At 39.0% G+C, this 22365-nt stretch overlaps 1 protein-coding gene across 1 annotated transcript in view; it reads left to right on the top strand.

Moving 5' to 3' along the window:
* Nucleotides 1–18878, top strand: part of slc15a4 (solute carrier family 15 member 4) — a 28711-nt gene extending 9833 nt beyond the window's left edge. The window contains exons 6-9 of the mRNA XM_072388353.1: nt 401–581; nt 4072–4230; nt 8770–8928; nt 17098–18878. Coding sequence (XP_072244454.1) covers nt 401–581; nt 4072–4230; nt 8770–8928; nt 17098–17249 — 651 coding nt within the window. The 3' untranslated portion in view covers nt 17250–18878. The remainder of the gene's footprint in view (nt 1–400; nt 582–4071; nt 4231–8769; nt 8929–17097) is intronic.
* Nucleotides 18879–22365: the final 3487 nt, after the last annotated feature.

The following is a 22365-nucleotide window of genomic DNA, read 5'->3' as shown; positions in this document are numbered from 1 at the left end:
TCAAAGGCTAAACATAAAGCTCACTGATTGAAATGTGTTCCAATTTGTTTTAATTTTGAAGTTTAAAACACACTGCAGATGGATGTGCAAGCTAAAAACAAGAATGCTTTCAGCACAGCTGCTGCTCCCGTTGCCACTGTGAATATTAATCCGCTCACTCTTTACATTCATTTGACTGCGTGCTTTTTTCAGAGTGAATAGAATTAATATTTGTTCATTAAATTGTGTTTGGATTTCACCACCTGGGGGTGCCAAAGCAGTATCAACACTGGCGTTTGCTCACTGAACACACATGCACACACGTGAATCGTGTTGGAATACACTTGTATTCTCTGTTGTTGTCATGCTTTGTTGCTTCTTGTACATTTCTTATCTAATCTCTCTCCTCTTGTTCCCCCAGATGACATTTCGCTTCCCAGCTGCATGGCTCACCATGTTTGACGCAGTGCTCATCCTTATGCTGATTCCCCTGAAAGACAAAGTGGTGGACCCCATCTTGAAACGCCGCGGCCTGCTGCCTTCCTCTCTGAAGAGGATTGCAGTGGGGATGTTCTTTGTCATGTGGTCAGCCGTGGCAGCGGGTGAGTGAACTAAAAGACATATTCTCATTTATATTGTTAATTCATCTGGCCCAAACAATCTTTTGGGGGTAACTACTGCAAGTAATTAGTGCTTTCAAAGAAAAAGGCACAGTAGCTTTAATGCCATCTGCACCATTACTAATTTCAATGATCAACACTGTTTTTGAGAATTTTTGCCCCAACGGTGAGAAAAATGTTTCATGGAAATTGTCACTGGGCCAATGTTTGAGCTACTCTGAGTATGATTCATCTGCGTTTGGATAATCCTTTATTTAACTAACGATTACCTTCAGTGTGTTGCTCTTTGTGGGACTCAGCAGATGGTCAGTCACAGATGTATCATTTGTCCCTGAATGAAAACATCAACAAGCTGGCAAAGGGAAGGCAGCCCAGAGGTTGGACTGTTTTTCCCCACACCCACATGCAGCAGCGCTCCTCAGTCCTGTTGATTATTTCTTTAATAAAGTCTCCGTCAGGCCTGTCAGCGGGTGCTGCTGCACTGATACATCCAGGCTAAAATGTTTTTTCGAGATATAGACTGAAGAATCAAAAAACGCTCCCTAGTTTTCATTGTGTTTTCAACAAGCTATATTTTTCTTTTTGCAGGTACACATTACATCCACATGAAATATAAACGTACTTTATAAGAAGTGACCTTTAGGTATTGACAGGAAGGCTTTTACCAACTGCCAGTTGACTTTTAAACATGCACTTAATCACATTTGACAGGAGTTGCAACCCAGGGTTGTTTTCTTTTATTTTTGGTCAGACAAACTAAAGATTAATTTATGAATGAACAAACCAACACTTTAGAATGATGAATACAACAAATAATATGATCTAATGTTTTACCTAAGTATTAAATTTAACCTCAGAATGCCTGTTCTGGATACGAGCCGCCCTCTACATAAAAAGGTTCCAGCCCTTTCATGATTTGAGCATGTCATTAACATGTAATCTCCCTGTTTCCTCACAGCTGTTTGTCTATATGTGCCACATTAGTGGTAATAAACCACATATTCAACTGACTAAAATGTACAGTATAAAACACGACATTTAAATATGTTTTAGTATCAATCAGAATGCATGACATGCATTTTTTTCACATATGGCATTTTGACTTGCTTAAATTCAAGTTCACATAGATGTATTACTAATGGCTGCGTTTCATGTAAAATAAATTAGGTGTGTTATTTATATACTGAGCACTGCCTTACCAGTAACATTTTAGATATTTAAAAGGTGCTGGAATAAAGTCTCAACATTGAGCTTGAGTTGAAACAAATGTAGCAAAGAAGAGGTGACAACCTTTTCTTTTTGTTTGGGAAGTCTTTACATATTCTTGTGGACAGTTATGAAAGCCTGTCTTAGCATCCTTTTCAGTTATTATGATGCAATAAAACTTCAATTTAGAAAAATAGAATGTGTTTAGTAACATTCCTTTTCAGAAACTATGTAGTTTCCTTGAAGGGATGGTGCTCTAACATGTTTTTTTCAATGTTTAAAAGCTTTTCAGGTATTTATTTTTCCATTTGGAATTGCAATTCTTGCATTTGAGTTCAAGCAAAATAAATTCAGAATCCTGCAGAAAGTCATTTTGAGTTCTGGGAGTGGAGAGAAAGGGTTTAAGATGCTGTGGAGTGGCCATTGGTCACAGAATAGTAGAGGAATACACAACTAGTGTGCAATGCAGTTCTGATTTTAGGAGACAAATCAAACGACAGGATCAAATATGTAGAGTACAATGCATTTTATAATGAGTGCTCCTCTACAGCTGATTTGAATGATTTCTTACAGAAAAAAAATCATTGAGCCTGAAGGCTATTTACTCAAAACATGTCCTTACTTCCTATTCATTCAGTTACACAGAGTGACTCCTGTGAGCTTCATTGAATTAATATTATATTTGAGCTGCGTCCTCAGTTGGCTTTATTTGTGTCCTCATTGCTTAACACTCTACAAGCTAAATTAAAGTTGTTTCGACCATCGGGTTGATAGAAGTGACTATCCTAGTATAACATCTTTTGCCCCAAAAATATCCAGTTGCACATGTTCCAGTGTCAGCCTGCCACTGTGTGTCCACAGCAGGGACAAACGCTGCTGCTCAGTGTTGGGATCATTTTAGTCGTGTTGCGTATGAAATGTGTGGGGATTTGTCAAAGATTGGTGCAGCAGTATTACACAGGGTTTCACAGCGCATTTGCTGACACATTTCACGGCCTGAGGACTGCTGGACTTCCCATGCAGTGAAGGGATGGGTGAAACATGCTGTCACGCAGGCGGTGAACTTTTTCTGATCGTTTCTGTGCAAGACTTTCAGACGAGCTATGAAAAGCTGTGCTGACGTTGGTTTTGAAGTGATTCTTCTTTTCATTTTTAACCTATTTTAACACATTCCCTTAAGTTTAGTTCAGTAAAGTGAAAGTTTTTATTTGTCACAGAGCTGCAAAGGCTCACACTTAGTTGTCTAATGGGTGATGTTTAGTTGGGGTAATGGCTATGTGTTTTTAATGTGTGAGACGTGCTCTGGGCAGCCCAGTGGTCACACTGCAGAAGATGGACAGCTGGTATTATTGGCTATCTGGATTACAAGGCAACAACTACTCTGAAATATAGCATTAAGTTCAGTTATGATAGGAAGCTATGTCTGAGAGTTATCTGGAAATAGCCACTGGGTACATGATAACAGCTATCGACTAAAGCTTTAAGGAGGCAGCAGCAGTTGATGACAACTGCTTGGTTGTTATTATTGAACTGTTTGTGCTGTCCCATTACTAAGTGCCAGATATGAAAGTGTGCAGATGTGATCTTAATGAAATGGTAAGAAATCCTTAAAACGAGCTAAATCCTTAATGGGCTGTCACTGTATCGTTGGATTCTGGCTGCTTTTGGCTGTTTGTTGGCGTCATGGATGTCAAAGTAATGAAATAAGTGTGACTTCATCCATCCCAAAGTATTAAACTCTTTTCGTATGTGTGTTGCAGAATTATAACCGCAGTCGTGAAAAAGGAAGTATGCACTCTTTCAATTTTATCGTTTTATGAATCAGGATATTATAAAAAAATATGCGATCCTTGCAATGTCTTGAAAGTAGGTGAATACAGCCTCAGATTACCAACAACATTTGGCATATTGCACTGTGCCGTCACTTATTTATCTATTTATCGAATCTACAATAAAGTGTGAGAGTTTGTCTACAGAGTGATGCATTGGCCCAGTTAAGCTACAGACCTCAGCCTGATTATAACACTGTGGCGCTCCTTTTAGAGAGCGTTGCATGAACGAATGCCTGCAAGCCTCAGTGAAACAATGTTGTGAAGAAGAGTGGGCAAAACTCCTCCACAACAATGTGACTATATCACATAGAAAATGATTACTTCAAATTATTGCTGTATATGTTCTTGTGTATGTGTGGATATTTTGGGTGTTGTTTCTCTGCCTCTCAGCTAAATGTGTTTATGTGCTCTGTTTTCTGTCTCCACCCCATCAGGTATCTTGGAGACCAAACGCCTGGAGATCGTCAAATCAAACGGCACCTTTGACCAGATACTTGGCCACGTTACCTACTACGCGGCAGATTTACCCATATGGTGGCAGGTGCCCCAGTATGTGCTGATAGGAATCAGCGAAATCTTTGCGAGCATTGCAGGTATAGTTCCACATTCTCTGTGGAATTCATGTGTTCAAACCTTTCATTTAACTCTGACTAAAGTAAAGATTGTGATTCAGACTAACAATGAAATACAGTATGAGTCAGTGATGGGACTCATGTTCTTACTTTGCCTGGTTTGCCTTCACAAAGAATCACTCTAAAGAGATTGTGTAGTTAAACCTATGGTGCCCATTCTTGATGGCAGATTGCAATGAAGACTAATGCCTGAACCCTTTTTGTGCTCTTTGCTTGATTCATTGCCAGACTGCACCAGCTTAATGTGTTTGTAGGTTGCTGTCTAGAGTAAATACCCCAGGACATCAATTGATAGTGGATTATCCTCATTTTCTTTTCTCACAACTGCAAGCGATTGTTCAGTAATGGAACATTTTATAACTAACCTTTTTGCAGGCATGTGACCAACCTCATATTAGGACTGTTTGTCCAAACAGTTAGCGTAGACAATAAGATGGATAAATATGCAATCATGTACATTAGACTCTCCTTTGTAGCCCTGATGAGGCAGTCACACATGCAACACAATTACCATCATGACTTCAATCTTTCCCCTTGATGTGTAGTTAGCTGCGTCATTGACATGAACCACAATTAAGTTGAATATGCACAAGCATTTGAAATGCTAATGAGGGTGTGCTCCCTGCTTCTTCCGTCTTATATACTTATATATACTTACAGTATGTACTTATATATATATCTTAAGCACTTTGAATTGCCTTGTGTATGAATTGTGCTGTACAAATAAACTTGCCTTGCCTTGCTCGCCTAATCCAGTCCTATCCCAGCTGCAATTTGGCAAAAGGCAGAATGCATCCTGGATATATATCCATTTAGCAGGCTTACCCTGCTAAGTAAGTTCCAAAACATACTAACCTGTTAACCTTCTTGGAAAGAAATGTGGGACACAGTCAAAACAAAAGTGACTGAAAACATGAGTACTTGGGGATTTCATCATCTGTGGTACATAATATTATTAAAAGATTCTGAGAATCCGTAGATCTCTGTACACCAGGGACGAGGCTGAAAACCAAGATTAAATGGCCTTAATGCTGATGGCACGATTCTAGAATCAAAATTCCCCTTTGTTTTTCATTTCAAATACCTCTTTTGATATACCTCCAGTAGTACGTTATATACTTATTTGCGTAGTATGTGAATTTGACTAGGTAGTATCAAATTGAGTGCCAGTTGAGCACTTAACTGAAATGACGTTTGCAACATTTGGCTGTTTATCACCTACGCTTTCAGAAACTTTTACAGATGTTTACAACTTATCAATCCTCTGAGCACACATCAATAATTAAAATCCTCTACATTGAAGACAACAATTTGATCTAGATAAACAACAGCACAACAGTTGTAACGGAAATGCATTTTTCAAAAATCCATTTTTTGGTAATTGGCTAGTGGTTCCTGACTTTCTACTACTTGGCCAAGATGGCATTCATTACTTTTTGACCATTATAAACACACCATACAGATTCTTACTGTGCTCCTCATTTAGTTTGAAATCTCTGTTGGAATAAATGATACGCTCAAAACAGGAACCCCCCCCCCCGTCCTGTGGTCTGGTGAAAGAAAAGTCTTCTGTGGAAATCATTAACACCGCGTTTCACCATGCAAAAGGGAAGAATGACCATTTGGCTTGAAAATAGCGGCGATTTTCAAAAGCCAAAATCCATGCTAACAACAGTGCTTAACAATTTACAGCATACAGGATTCGGAGCAATTTGTGAGGGAACAAGAAAAAACAAGAAACCATGTTTTTCAGGGAAGGTTGGCTTATTTTACCAAGACAATTCCAAACTGCATTCTGAATGTATTACATCAGCATGGCTCCTGTGTAAAAGAGTCTGCTAAAGTGGAATGCCTGCAGTCCAGACCTGTTAGCTGCTTTTGTTCTGTTATGAAATGACAAAAAGTGTTGAAGAATGCCCTGAACTCTATGTACCTTTTAAAACTGAAACAGTCGGTCTCCTCTCTTCCCAAATATACAGCAGAGCAGTAAACATGCCACTGTACAACCTATTTTGATGGCAGAGGCATCTGCCTCAAATTTGGTTATAGATTAGTTGAATTGTATTATTTTTATTATTGAACATTTCACAAAGCACCGCAGCACTGGTGGAAATGAGGTTGAAAGTTTTTTTCACAAGCCTCCCCTGAGTTTTTATTTAGTCATACTAGAGTATGTCTTGATGACCGAGTTCCTTTGTGAATGGCTTAAATTTTCTTTCTACTAAATAAGAAATAAGGAAATGACATTTTTATAGAAAACATTGCAATTCTAAATTCTTTTTTTCTGTAGACTTCTGAATCTCAGACCAACTTTTCACTCATTTTTCTTATGAATGTCCCCAGGTCTGATTTGAATGCAAAGCCTGTTCACTGCTGTTCACTTGATCAGCCGGAGACATATGCTCATCAAAGTGCGGCGTCCCATAATCCTTCATTGGAATTTCATCAGTGTTTTCTTTCCTCAGAGAAATAGATTTCCTGCTTTTTAAAAAAAAATGATTAAGTAAAAAAAAAAAACATCAAAGATGGTCAGAATGGTTCATGCTGGAAGTGACAGCTGCAAGCCCCTCGTTTTTGGGTATGAACAGGAAACTGCTCAGTAAGCTGCCTCACTTCTTTTGAACCCTTGCCTAAAGAAGAAATGCTATTCAGTTAACAAATATGAGAAGTTGGAGTATATTGCCACTCGGACATTAGTGGACTCAACAGCAACAGGAGTTTGTGTCTGTCAGAAGCACACTGACTGTGAAACTTTGCTGAACACTGCTGGCAGCTTGGGGCCATTCCTGTCCTTCAATATACTCACAGTTCATTATTGAAATCTGCCTTGTTTGGTTTGTCTTGCCATGATTTAGTCATTGTCCTATTACAGTGAATCGTGTTGTGGGCTCTTTCTTATACACTCATACTTTGAGCCATTAATATTTAATCATTTTTTTTTTCTCAACCTGGTGGAGGGATTCTCACGCTATTCCAGTCACTTGACGTTTCTTATGAGAGTGAACATTTATCATCTTTAAGATTAAAATTCATGGATACTGAAATCTGCGTAGTCAGCTCGGGTATTACACAGTTCTCCATCAAGGCTTCTGTAAAACATTGAAATCCATACGAGTCTAACATGGTCCCTATGAAAGTCAAATCTGACCTAACAACGCCTTTTAAAATAAATGCACTTTCAGTCTGGGCCGTCCCACAGGGCTCACTTCAAGGAAAATTGGCTGACAGGATTGTGACCTTTGTCTGGTAAAGAGGAATATTTCCCTTTAGTCGTGTTCTGCTTGAATAAATCTGTTTTAAAGCTGCTGGAGCCATCAGACTTTTCTACTGAGTCTTGTCGAACAATAGCTTATTTTTATACACATGCACAAAGTTTGTGTGCTTACAGGCAGAGTGAAAAAAATCAAGCAAAGTGATAGTGTGCAATATTTTTATTGAGTAATTCACAAAGCAGGTTAAAAGCTCATTTTATGTTTTTAAAACAGCCAAACACACAAAAAAAGGCCAGGTGCATTTAGTCATTTCACATATTTATACATAGTCATACATATTTCCCTTTTTATCCCTTTGGTCAAGAAAGGTAAAGATTGTGTTTTTCCTCTGGTAAACTCAGGCTGCTGTCAGAGACAGACAATAGCAGGATTTAGCATAATGTTACAGAGCTGGTCTGTTCTGTCTTGCTGTGTCGTTGAACCCTCACCAACTTTTCCCTGTGATATGCATAGCTTAGTTGCTTACCCTGGTTTCCAAAGGTTGTTTTAGGTTATTGTATTTGTGTAAAGTGTATTAATATTTTCAGCTTAGTAAAAACGTCTTACATAACTAGCACATGTGTAGTATCCATATGGAGGCTGTTCACCTTCAAGAAAAGTGTTGAAAAGTAAACATGTTTAACAGCAGCTCCCTAATCTCTCCAAACAGATGTAGCTATAGGGCCTCATCTGACAGATCATATATTTGTGGTGCCATGAAATTATCAATGTCAGCTTGCAGCAAAAAAGCTCTTTAGGCAAAAAAGACTTAGATTTGATGTTCGTTTTGTTTTTTTGCCCACGCTCCCCGACACATCTTTCTTTCTCATGGGTTCCCTGCCAATTTTTCTGTGTTCTTTTCTGTGATGACACAATAAACAATAAGTCATGTGTACCAAGCAGAGAAGGAGCCCAACAATGGCAGCACAGTGTGGAAAATGAGCTACCAGGCAGCGCAGAGGAAGACTTTTGCTCTTACACACAGTACACTAACCATGGAACAGTCATTATGGTTCAACAATGAATAAAGACATGTAACACACTGTGTTAGCTTTTATCTCCTTTATAACCAAAATTAACTTGACAGTCTTTGTTCAGCAAATGTCCAAGTAGCATACTACACTACACTGTAGGCAACATTACACTGACAGTTTTCTACATAGTGACAATATACACTACTTCCATGAAGCACACTTGAAATATGTCACAGCAGCAACGGTAATATTTCAGTTTATGCTCTCTGTTGCAGGTCTGGAGTTTGCCTATTCTGCAGCCCCTAAATCCATGCAGAGTGCCATCATGGGGCTCTTCTTTTTCTTCTCTGGGATTGGCTCCTTCGTTGGCTCTGGTCTTTTGGCTATTGTCTCCCTCAAGGGTATCGGTTGGATGTCTTCCCACAAAGACTTTGGTAAGACACATAATCAAGACATATATGACTTTCCAAATTCAAACAGCTCAAACTGATATTTTACGAACTAAAGTTTAATGTGAGAAAAACACACTTGAAGAGACGTATCATTCTCCAGTATTTGCTAGAATGATGGTATACATTTTTAAATCCCACTGCATTCTTATTTTTTCCTTCACCTTTACTGTATTTGTTTGCTCTCACCATTCTTAATGTATTAGTTTTGGCCTGAGCACCTGCTAGAAGCTTTAAATATCTACATTTAAATAGTGAATTTGTTATGTCAAACACTGCTTTAGATGACCAAAAATGTTGTCATATGATAATAGGAAGTTTATGTAATAGGAATACACATCAATGCCATAACGTAATTATCCATCAAGCGTTATACAATTTGGGTCCTGATATTGCACAAAAATGATTTACTCCACTGGTACAGGATTCCAGTGTTATGATGTTATTGATCCAAAATCACTCATGGAAGTTCTATATGGCATTACTGTACTTTGTGTTTGCTTCAGTTTTTTTAAACTAATATTACTCTCCAAATGCTTCAGAATATTCTTATCACAGAAATGATCAGTTTTCCACCTACGTTACAGTTTGCCTAGCTTGCTGTTTGGAGTGAGTGAAAGAAAGCTGTAATATCAACATTTCGCATCGACTGTTTTAGAATTTGCGCGGTTCAGGATACAGATGTATATTTTCCAAGGAGCTCACCTTTTCCGAGCTTGTGCTGATATAAAATCCTCATAAAGAGTTTGTGTAGACACAGAAATAGGTCAACACCCTATGCAATCTACTTGTTTTAAAGGTGTTTTGCATTATAAATAAGCATGTCAGACTAACCACAAAGGGTTTGTGTAAATCTGTCCAACTGGTGGAATGAATAGCACGGCTGTGGCAGCAGATGGATGGGCTCCCGAGTGAGTGGAGGCTCCCGACCTCCTTGCACTTTTCCCTGAGCATGTGGTAAATAAGCCAAGACTGTAAATTGTTTATCCGCAAACACCTAATAGCTCATTAATACAGTGAGCCGACAGGTAGAGAAGTACTTTTGATGATGTTTGCACTGGAAGATGCTTGCTGTGCTTCATAAATCCATCCTTTGCGCAGCCTTGCGTCACTTCAGGGGAGTTAAACTAAAGCCAGATTGGCTGTTTGGCTTCTTTTGCTTTCAAAACCAAGTCACTTAAAAGGTAAGTTGCAGAAATGGAACAAAACATCCTCCTGGCCCTAATTTGTTTTTAAAAAAAGGAAAAAAAACACATTGCACAAAGCTTTGACATTAAGTACAGTCAGGAATCATGGCGTTAGCTTTTGTGGGTGTTTTCCACAGTTTGTTGGATGTTTGCTGCTTCCACAACTCCTGGCTCTGTAGGTGGGATGAATTCAACTTATTTCCATGGCTGTGGGCATAATCCTGGGCTGTAAACAGCATGTTGAGTGAGCTAAGCTGAGTTCTACTGAGCCACAAGGTTCCTGAAGACAGACAGTAACATTAATCACAGACTGGGGGTCTGATTACACAGCCCAGCCCTTCTTAAGTAAAGCTGTCCCTGGAGCAATACATAGAGACACAACAGTGCTGGTTTGGCATCACACTGGTGGATATTCCTGTTGTGCTGTAGCTCCATCGTCCCCCTTCTCTGACTAAACTGATGTTAGACAGCAGCAGCAGAGGTAAAGTGTTAGATGAAAATCCATCAGGTTTGTCATTAATAACGTTATTTCCAGAAGGAAGAAACTTCAGACCAAAAATCTCCATTTCTAACGCCAGCAGGGACACTGATTTGGTTGCCAACATCACGTAAGTGTATAACACTTTCAAACAAGCTGCTGACAGTCAGTATAGAGTTTCATTTCTACTTCTTGACGTGCTGAAGTCCGTATCACTTGAAATGAATTGTGCTGGTGCTGTGTAGAGGTTAGGCTCACAGCAAGAGGGTCCCTGGTTCAAATCCCAGATGGAGCCTTTCTGTGTGGAGTTTGCATGTTCTCCCCGTGGACGTGTGGGTTCTTTCCGGGTACTCTGGCTTCCTCCCACCGCCCAAAAACATGCATGTTAGGTTAATTGGCGAATAAATTGGCCCGAGGAGTGAGTGTGAGCGTGTTTGGTTGTTTGTCTCTATGTGGCCCTGTGATGGATGTACCCTGCCTCTCGTTCAATGACAGCTTGGATAAGCTCCATCTGTTTAAAAACTCTCCAAATATGTGATATTTATGAGCAGAGAATAGTTACAGGCCTTTAATCGTTGCTTGGAGAAAGACTTCTATTTTAAGGTAATTTTCTCTATATACAGTATAGTATAAAATACATTTATTTGAGCCCAGAGCTTTAAATCGTTCTTAGGTGATGCTGGTTATCCTATTAACCCACTGAGACCTGATGTGACATGAGTGTGCATGTGTGGAGGGCTCCTCAGGTATGATGGATTAAAAGAGAAACTGTTCATGCTCATGCTGACATGTGGTTTCTACTTTATACTTAGAGATATAAGTGCAACTTTTTGAGAAAAAATAGATCAATCTAAATGAATGTAATCCCTGTCATGTCAGATATACTTGTGTATGTTATGAACAACACACACAGATAAAATAAAACAGAAACGTCTTCAGAGTGCTCTCATTCAAGCTTTTGGGTCCTCTGTTCAGGAGCGACTGACTGTATAAACCATCTAAGTCCCTGTCTGCATAGATTTGCTGAAAACATTTATGCTGTAAATCTGCCACATCTGCTCTCCAACTTAAAGCATATTGAGCGCTTGTGTTGAAATTATCGATCCCTCATATCTCCCAGCGCATTGTTGACCACTACATCTGGTTGAGCAGTCGTCCATCCTATTCTTTTGTTGGTTTGTCTCTATGGTTCTAGTATAACTTCACTGCACCCATTCCTTTGAAAGAAGGCACACAGCTGTTTAAATTTCACAGACTAGTCAATCAAAAATCATTCTTTACACCGGCGGGGGGGGGTTGTGTCTGTCGAGAATGGCCACAGCTCTCCTTTTGTTGGAAGTATCTTTCACTCAAAGTGCATGGTTTTTGTGAGCCTCTATGGTCACAAGACAGGAAATGGCCTTTCTTTTGGCCAGTGTTCAAGTCCTGACTGATGTTTTAGCACATGTGTTCAGATATTCACCAGGAGCTGACATTCGCACATCCCATTGGGTCACACTCAACGAAATGTCAAGGTTTTGAAGGAGGGCTTCATTGTCAGATCTGGCAAATTTAGCATAAAATCTTATTCTTTTTAAAGGCCTGCGTGAAAACTTCATTTGTCTGTTTCTCAGACATCTCAGAAGAAACAGAGTATGCGTATATATTGTTAGATTCGTGTTGCCATTTTTAACTTCAGCATCAATAATAAAGTTTTCCAAGCCAGAAAAAAGCTGCAGAAAATAACTATATTTATAGCTAAAGCAAACAAGCATTGATTTTCTCCCTGATTTGATTCTAAGACAGAGGATGGCATTGAGGGCACTGAAGCATCAAAATGGCGGGTCATTGCACCGAGGGGAACAATTGATCCATTTTCAAACATTAAGTTGATATTGACCGCTTTCATCTCAGCTCACATGATCTGCACAAACCTACGTGCAGGTAAATGACAGCATAAAACGATATCTCTGTTATCAGAGGGCTGACCTCCTCTGTCGGGGTACTCAGTGTAATTACAAGCTTGTTATTTTCTAACTCAGAGCTTTCATTTGAGCACATGTGGAAATATTATTGACTCTATCTGGTTTGCATTGTTTCCTTTCTTACTGGGGATTCAACTTTTAAATAGCTGTCAAATATTGATGGCCTTTATTCAAGTCTTTTTACACTACGTCTGTATTTGGGGCTTTTGCGGCTTTAATTAGGCTTCCATATTTTTTTTAATGCATTTTGCATCCAAGTGGGCTCTTGGGGGTAGATACTGAAGGAAAGAGGTATATTCTGTTTAATTTATAATGAAACTGGAACAAGACGCCTTACAAAATGAAAACCCTGCACAATTTTCAGAACTTGCTTTTTCCCCTTTGCACCTCTTTCTCCTTCCCTGGGTGCGAGTTGAGAGATGTTCTGAAAACTGGAACAAAGGTTGCAATCCAGTCATCTGTCAGAATAATTACAGCGGCAGTAACATTGCACGTCAAAGACATATAAGTGTCTTAAAGTCAGGATATCTCACTGGCTTGGTGTTGACATTAGCCATCTTTCCTGGAGCAAACCCAGAAGCTTGTTTTATATGTTGCTGTAAATCCTGCCCTTCTGTTCATATCATACATATTTTACATTAAACAGATCATATTTTGTTCAACACTCTGGATACTGCTAGAAACTATTCTTGTAAATGCCTTCCCTTGAATAATTTGTGGGCTTTATTACTTTCTTTTTGTAAGCGATACTGCTTTGTTACCTAAGACTGCAGCAACAGCAGACTTTTGTTTTACTATCTGTCAAAGCGAATTATCGAGTGAAAATACAAGCACGCTCAAATGCACGCTGTCTTGTTCTTCATGAATTATTCAAGCCCTGCTTTGGTTTTTAAAACCTTGGACAGATTAAGATGAGAACAAAATTAGTGAAAGCTGCAGCAGGGTCAAAGTGCATGTCAGGTTTTCCACATGCCACTCAGGCAGCACTTCAGAGTCATCAGCTCGCTCTCTGTTCCTCGATCAAAGGTTTTAGGCTGTGGAGATGGCCCAGTGCACAAAGAATTGACGGAGAGTCACTCCATTTCTAATTATCCACACGAGCATGCACATAACAGAGAGGGAGGGGGGTGCATGCTCAATACATGTGGTTACATTGTGGAGTGCGTTCTGCTTTGCCAATTGCAACTGGTAATGCAAAGCAGTGGGATCACTTGCTTGAAATGAGTAAATCCTGCTCTTTGATCAAGCCGACATGCTCTGTTAAGTCATTTAAAAAAACATAAAGCTTAGGGTATGCTGTTGCAAAGCTTCCTCTAGTGCACTGAGATAGATGTTTGGTTTAAAACAGATCTGTTTTCATCAAAACTGTCAATTTTATGCAGTTTAGTTGGGCAGATTCGTTTTGGTCTTTACAAAAAAAAAATCTTCATAATTTCCCAGAATTCTCAAAAAACAATGTTTTGCTTTTCTGTGTACCACAATTTCCTATTATATTCACTGATTTGCATTACTTCAAAGCATTAAGGTGCATCTAAAACATTGTGATGACAGTCAATCCACTGCTTTGGTCCTAATTAAAGCAGCTTAATAACCTCTGAATGGACAGACAAGCAAAGGGATGAGAAATTTGTCTCTAGACGATGAGTACCAATGAATTTCAGCAGCTCATTTTCTGCAAAGAACTATTTGATTTGATAATGATTATGTGGAGAGGGGAGGTTAGTGCTCAATTGCTTCTTTGCCATTTAATTCATTAAAATGAATTGTTTAAGCTATTATGACATTACCCATCAGAAAAACAAAGTTCAACTAAATATATAGTGCAAGGAGAATTATCATTTCAGTTCAGTTTAAATGAGATTCATTTAAAAGTTTTGGAATGGTGTAGTTGGTATCAAATCCTTTTAGTAATTAAGGCCAATGTCAGTCAAATGTCTGTGTTTGGCAGAGTCTAACAATTCAAGCAAAAACCCAAAACAAACAGCAATAACAGAACAAAGCTTAAAACTTACCATCAGGTCTTGTAGAAGTGTTTGTTCAGTGACACTTTTTGGAAATGTTCCTCTAAATTGTCACTCTTGGATTATTTTATCTCCATTAAATAAACTGTTCTAATGAATCACTCCACAGCCAGTAGTTGTGTTTTCACTAGCACAAGAAGATTAATATAGTTAAAGCAAAAGCAGTGATAAATCACTCTGCACTTATCTATAAATCAGTATGAGTGAAGCCTTTTTTACTTTATATGTTATGAAAGGTTTGTTCCTCAGTTCGTTAAACGGCTTCAGCCATCTGAAGGGAGCAACTCGGATATGTTAGCAAAGCAGCAGCTTCACGTGACACGATTCACATGCACAGAAAACAACTGCCAGAGTCTGCTGTGTTTACTCTAATTTAATAACCTTTTTACACCTTGCTAGCCCAAAAATAAAGGAAGGAAAAAAACCCAGCCATGCACCTCCAGAGGCATCAGATGTGTTCTGCTCTTTATCAGTAAGCTGGTGCCTCTCTCCCTCATGGTCTTGTTAGTATGTTGCAGCATTTTTTCCTTTATTTGCATGTAAGTTATTCCATGATTATGCAAAGGTTGTGCATTCACATTCTTTCTTTAAGACTAAGCTTACAACACATGTCAGTGGTAAAGCTCTGTTTTTCTTTTTAAGTATGTGACTTACCTTTTTATTCCTATGAATGCAAAGCCCTTAATATTCCCATATATTATAATTAGGGCAACCTTCTGGCTTAACTGCAGTTCAGTTATCCTGAATCTGTTTTCAGGGTGTTGAATTGCATGATAAGATTTTTTGGGGTATTTTGGGGCTACATGTAAGCAACTTATTCTCCTCACACCTCCTTCATGTTGGACCACCGTATTACCACAGTAGCCCAGAATGGACACACTAAACACTGACTCTAAAGTGGGCCTTTTGTGTTTTAGCCTCTTGTTGGTTCAGTTGCTTGTAATTTGCAAATTATGCTCTTGATGTCATGAAAAGCTACAAACTGAACCTCCATGTAAAAGATTTTAGGAATGATAAATAAAAAATCTGTATCACATGTGTCCATCCTGATGGACTTATTAGAATAATCAGAAATGTAGGATATGATACACATGACAAATAACTGACTATAAGCACAATGTTGACCCAGGGGGCTCTTCCCTTTAAATCCACATGTGCAATGAACTTAAATTGAGAATTGCCCTCACACCCAATTAAAATCAAATCTGTCTCTCTTTCCAGGCCTCTTTATTCAGCTCGACAGACCCTCACAGAGGAGCTAATAGGAGCTTTCTGCGGAAGACAGCAGATAGCTCCAGGGTTTCACATTTATTAATTTGCAGATAATGTAGGACATAAGCTATAGCTATCTCAGTCTACTGGCACAGCTGAGCCTTACATTCCCAATAGGAGGCAAAGACAAGTTCTTAGATAGGGTGCAGCACAGTTGAAAGTATAATCTCTTGCATAAGGCTGCATTCAACAATCATTTCACCCTACAATGCATTCATGTCCAGCAAAGTAGTAAAGAGCATCATCTCATGCTGTTGGCTGTAAAGTCAATTGGTCTGCCTCACATGGTCAAGAGGACAAAAGCTGCTCTAACACCAATCCAATTGTCTCCGGTGAAGGCGATTGTATTGTTGTCAGCTTTGCCCTTCATGTAAACCCCCTGGAGAGATGAAAACAGGATTTGTTCTAAGCTTTTCCCTTGAGCTTTGTGGCTGAATGAGGACGAACACTTCAGCCAACGGTGCAGCAGATGCTAAGACACTTTGTGGCTGAAATCTCCAAACCCAATAGAAAAAAATTGGAAGGGAATGTCACCTAATACTGTTATTATCACTATTTCTTAAGGCCTGAATCACACTGTATGACCCTTTTCCTGTTAGTCTCTTATTCAGTCTGTCTTTGCCTCCCTCCCTGTAAACAAGTCATATTTGAGTGCTGCAAGTCATAGTGGAAGCATTAGTTTATTTTTTCCTCCCATTTTATCACATCCCGGTCCCATGAGGATACAAACTGTCTTTTAATACTGATAAAAGACCCCCTGTTTGGAAACACAGCTGAGGGGCTCTATTGCCCTTGTTATTTTTGATGCTTCAGTCCCACATCATCAATACAGCCGCCTTGTATCAGTGCTGAAGCGTGGGGTCAATTGTCTTCACTTTCAGAAGGTTTCACAGTGGTAAGATGAGAGATAACAAGCCCTATACCCTGCCGAATCCTGATTCCTGACAGAAATGCGTTTTCCTGCCAGCTTCAAGCCAGCTTTTTATGTCTGACAAATGCACTGCAACTTGCCGTACTTGCGAGCTTGTGGCCATCTACCTTTGTCTTTGGTGCCCTTTTAAAAAAAGAAAAAAAAAGTCCTGCTGTCCCAGTATGAAAAACATTCTGACTCTTTTTGTGCTCCAAATTTAAACATTTTGTTATCTTGCAGTGCTGCTCACAGTTTTCTGAGGTCATCTGAAGGCCAGTTTGATTGTTTGTCTGAGCTGATGTCCTTGTGTTCCCTCTTGCAGGTAATATTAATGACTGCTCTCTGCATTACTACTTCTTCCTCCTGGCGGGCATCCAGGGCATCACCTTGCTGGTCTTCCTCATTGTCTCTGTTAAGTACGACAAGCAGAGGAGCAGAGCAGGAAGTCAGCGGCAGAGACACACCTCTTCGTGACCCCAGCCTACATCCCATTAAGCCCCAGCACACCTGCCTTCTCCAGTCACATCACTCAGAGCCCAAAGATCCTGTGGACTTGGTACTTACTAATCGTTTTTACAGCAGTGTGGGTTTCCCTTGATTATCCTTTCATTTTACTCATATTTATGTTTTTCTTAGCTTTTAAACGGGGATTATTTCTCTTTTCTCATAACAATAATGGTTTTATGGCACTGGGCTGTGCAGGTACCATTGACAGAACAGAGATCCATGCAGGAACTTGGTTTGAATCATATCTGCTGTGCTCCTCTCCTGCTGTTTGTTTACTCCCGTTGCCTTTATTTGATCATTTGCACTTAACGTGAAGAGTGGTGCCATAAAAATGTGATAGATTGGTATTTTCTAAACACCAAGAAAGCTCAGTTGTTTTTATTGTTTTAATTTATCCTTTCTAGCAAAGACATATTTTATATCCTATATGCTACTCTTTACAATGATTTCAGCATGATTCATCAGTATTAACAGTTTTAATGAAGTCTACACTTACATCGATGACTTGCTATTGAGGTATTTGCTCATTAAATGTCAGCATGAGTTCTTGAACTCTTCTGTGCGTATGCAGAACTTCACTGTTGCAGCATATTGCGTGAAATGGTGGATTAGGTTGCAGATTCTTAGAAAGTATTTCTGCTAAAGTTACAGAGGTGGGCCTTGGTTTGAGGAGATTCCAAATGAACACACACTGATTAAATACATCCTGTAATCAGATCTAATATTGAGAGAAGAAAATCCTCCCACATTTGTTTTCCACTGCCTGTGATTACAGTGCACTCTGGAAAGCCACATAAATCCATCCTATAAGTCCACATCAAATCCTCAGACAGCACTAAGCATAGATAAAATGAGCCTATGTTGAAAATATTCTTAATAACACCTATGAAGCTTTGCGATCTGATTTAATTTCTGGTCAAGCTGCAAAATTGCATCCAATCATGACAAACTAACCATTACTGTAGCTTAAATGGCACCCTTGAGCACAGCCCTTACACACTTGTGGCATTAATGCTGGGATCATGATGAAAAGGAATTTAGAAAATTAAAAACTCAACAAATCTGCATCAATATGTGTTCAGCAAAATGAATTACAATTCTCTCAGTATTTGCTCAGTGTTATCACAGCTTTGCAGCTTTGCCAGAAAAAAAAACTCCTGTTATGTTGTATTAATAAGACTGATGCATTTGTTTTAGCTTTATGCTGCAGAATAAGAAAAAGTGTGTGTGTGTGTGTGTGTGTTTCTAACTAAGCAGAGCACAAGGTACTAAATTTTATTGCAAGAAAACTCTCAGGGTTTTAGGAATAATATCAAATGATAGACAGTACGGAGGCTCAGAGCACTGGTGTAAGAAAAGTTACAGTGAAGCAACGACACATCTCACTGACGGTATAAAATGCTTGTTAAAAAGAATTTTACTTTATGTTCATCTGAGTGATTATTGCTAAATGTCCATTTCTTGTTTTATTGCGTAGTTTATTTGTGCATTCTTTGTCATCTCAGTCATTTTTTAGATTTATTACACTTATTTTGAAGAACTGGAATGTTGTTTTGTGTTTATTTTTGAGCCCATTAAAGTATATTTCACTGAGAATTGTCTTTGTCATTTTCCTCCAGTTGTTGATGCATTGAGAAGCCATCCCGAGATGGGAATAAACATGTTAACAAACATTGTTAACTGCAGAAACTCATTTTAGCTAGAATAAGAGCATGTTCCAGCCCTTTCTTTTAAATTCAGGCAGCATAGTGGCACTGCTTGGGTGTTTTTTTTTTTTAAATCACTGTATGTACTTTTGAAGCCTGCTTTCATGATTAGGGTCATGGTTTGTTGGTTCAAAGGCAAACTCAACTGTAGAGTGTAAAAAATATTTAGATTACGTAAAACATGCCCTGTGGCAAGCTGTTAGGAAAAAGATTGTTAATACAGAGGTGGAAAGCCTCATTTTGCTATCCCATTGGACAAAGGCAGCATATTTCTTCTTGATTTCATCAGACACAGATTGAAATCAGCATCATCACATATTTTACTTTATTTATTCATTTATTTCTTTTAATGCTAAGGCCCCCCCCCAGCCATGAGGTTCAGAGACAGACTCTTTTTGTTTAATTTGGTCAGAGAGCCACACGGTCGTGGCTGAGCAGACAGTTTGATGTTCGAAAGTAAACGCAATACCTCCAGGTTATAATTCTTGTGTTGCAGCTTGCTATTGAGAGGAGTTTCTGACACACTGAGGCACAATTGCAAGGCAATAACAATAATATATACAGTTTTGGCACTGGCCTCCCCATATTTTAAGATGATTTATGGGCCAGAATTTAAGCAAACAACAGTTCCAAGGAGAACACACCTTCTGTTTACATTACTTCCATGGCCTCTATTTCTTTCTTGTTCTGTAAGCCAAAGTAATAAATATCCCCTTAGGTTTTCCCGTAAGGCAGATTTTTACATACGTTCTGAAAGTCAATAAGATAATCCTACTAACAAGTTATATTTATATGTAATATTTAAATCGCAGCTCACATTTAAAAAAATATGTGATAACAAGCAGAAAATCTAAAGGTGAAATGAGAGTGTTGTGTTCTAATAAGTGGGTATACAAAAAAAAGTGTGAGGTGTGATCCATCAATGTCTGATCTTTACCACATTTGCTGAAGTGTATCATGGCATGAACAAAAGAGATTTTTGAAAGTTGTTGATGCTTTTTTTCAGGCTGGAAAAATTAACAAAGCTATCTCTCAAAGAGTTTCGACACCACCACGCCACAGTCATGCAGGCTGAGTGTAAATAAAGGCTGTTTCAAGCATTTTATGCTCCCCAGGAGTGGTCACTCAACAAAGAGCACTCTGCTCTAAGCCACTGCTCTTCTAAAAAGAGCATCGCTGCCTGTCTGCACTTTGAAAAGGGATGTGTCTTTAACGGTTCGGACCAAATTAGAGTGAAAAGCATTACATTTGAAAAACACTACATTTCAGCATAAGAACCTTAAACTTACCTGTGAAACTGTTTTGCTGTATCTGGGCCAGGAGGATCACTGACGGAATCACGATGAAACAATGAATTGTTCATTTTACCCACAAGTCATTGTACTGAAGAACAGTTTTAAAGAAGAATAAAATGAAATGTCAAAGTAATCGCCTTAATCAAATCAAACTTTTTTAGATGGATCTAAAACAAGCAGTTTATGAGAGGAAATTCACCAACAGTGAAGAAAATGTCTCATTTGTTTCATTGGCTTTTTTTCATCAGATTTCAGTGACTTCTGCTGAGGTCGGGGCTTTTTCAATTCATTAGACATGGTTTTCTATCAAAAAAATACAATATCCAGCTTTTGTTAATCCAGTTGTATATTGCTCCATATTTCTTAAAGTAGACCTTTGCCAGGCTCTATGACAACCAACCATCAACATCTTTTTAGTTCCTTGTGGAAGCCTAATGTACATTACAGAATGTGAAGTTGCTTTTAATTGTATTATGGTCTTACCTGTATAATGAACAGATGGCAGATGCTCTCAAACATGTTGCTCCCGTAATTGGGGGATTACAAGGTATCGTCGCATGTTAATTAAGATAAGCTAATGAAGACATAATGTTTAAGAAAACGGCGGCCGAGCTGACAAATCGGCCATCTACAAGAGCTAATCATTCCATTATAAATTGTTCCATTAGGCTATCAGAGCTGTCTTTGTTAAGAGATTCTAAATCATACAAAAGACAAGTAGTTTAACTAAGGCTGATATCTTTCCCACCTTCTACTCGCTGCAGAGGATATTAGCTGCAGAAATGGTAACACATGTAGAGCCTCCCACTATCGCCTGTTCCAGAAATTTGTTCTTGTCACTTGAAAGACTATTTTCAGCAGGACTGAGCACGGCAGCCGGTTAAGGATGTTGGTGTAGACAGATCATCTGTGAAATAAGTAACCACAAACTGCTTTAACAGCGTCCATCCATCTGGATTTAGAGCTTCCACCTCGATTATTACATGCGTCCTATGGTTTAGAGAGCATCTTATTTGTTCTGAATGAGACTTGAATCTCATAAAACAGTACAAGTATCAAGATAAATCTTTTCCAGGCACACTCTGGGATGTCATTCCTGTCAGATGTATCATGGTAGCTCCCTAACCTTTTGTTGTTTTATTGATGGCAAAAAAGAAAAAAAATAGCCTGTCTCAGAGTGCTGCTTGATATGTTTCTTCCCTGTGCATTGTGCACGAGTTCTCCTGGGCCAATATATCTGAATGACATGGTTAGTTTGTCAAGTAATGCTAATCTGGCCACAGTACTTAAGGACCATTGGGGTTTTGAATCATCGCTTATATTCTATTTATGTGAATTGTAGGTTAATTTAAGTGTCAGGAAATGATTTGCTTCTACAGAATAAAATTTGTTTCAGTTGGTAGCTGATGATAGGGTACTCACAAACCAAAGTTTATTTCACTTGCACACGCTTTTTTAGTTAAAGCTACATCTACACCTCTGACGGGGTGGTTGGTGTGCGAAGCTAACCTGAATGCACATAGAAAAGAGCCCCTCTGTACATTGTATGAATGTTTGCTTTTGGCTTCCTGCTGTGGCGCGCTGCTCAGGTGGGAGATTGTGTTTACAAGACATTGACTTTGCACAAGGGTGTTTATCTCAAAGTATGGTCTTTTGGTCTCTGCAGCTCCATCTGTAAAAATTGGTAGGCATTGAGTGCTGAGTCGACCTTGTCAGCTGCTGCTCGTTTGCTCCTCTGAAAACAGCATGTTTGTGAGTGTTTAGTTGTTCTGAAACTACTGTGAACTGACTTTAAAATTAATTTGAGGAGGCGACATAAATCACGCAGCGAATAATTATTTGGAAATTACAAATACAGGCCCGGCACATTAGGACCACAGGGAGCACAGCCAACCATTAGTAAGAGTTTGTTGGTCTCACATCATCAGTTTAATTAAAAATCCATTTAAGATGAAGGCCTGGGGAGTTTTTTTCTTTTCCTTTCAAGGAAGTCAAGACTTCAAGGCCAACAAAGCCGAGTCTTGAGTTACCATTCCAAAGGAATGGAAGTGAATCCAGTCATTATACCCCCCGTGCCACATC

Source organism: Leuresthes tenuis, unplaced genomic scaffold (assembly GCF_036924035.1).
Source record: "Leuresthes tenuis unplaced genomic scaffold, fLeuTen1.0.hap1 SCAF_6, whole genome shotgun sequence".
In the NCBI taxonomy this organism is placed as follows: domain Eukaryota; kingdom Metazoa; phylum Chordata; class Actinopteri; order Atheriniformes; family Atherinopsidae; genus Leuresthes; species Leuresthes tenuis.
The sequence above is the reverse complement of the archived record's forward strand: the minus strand, read 5'-3'. Positions and strand labels throughout refer to the sequence as shown.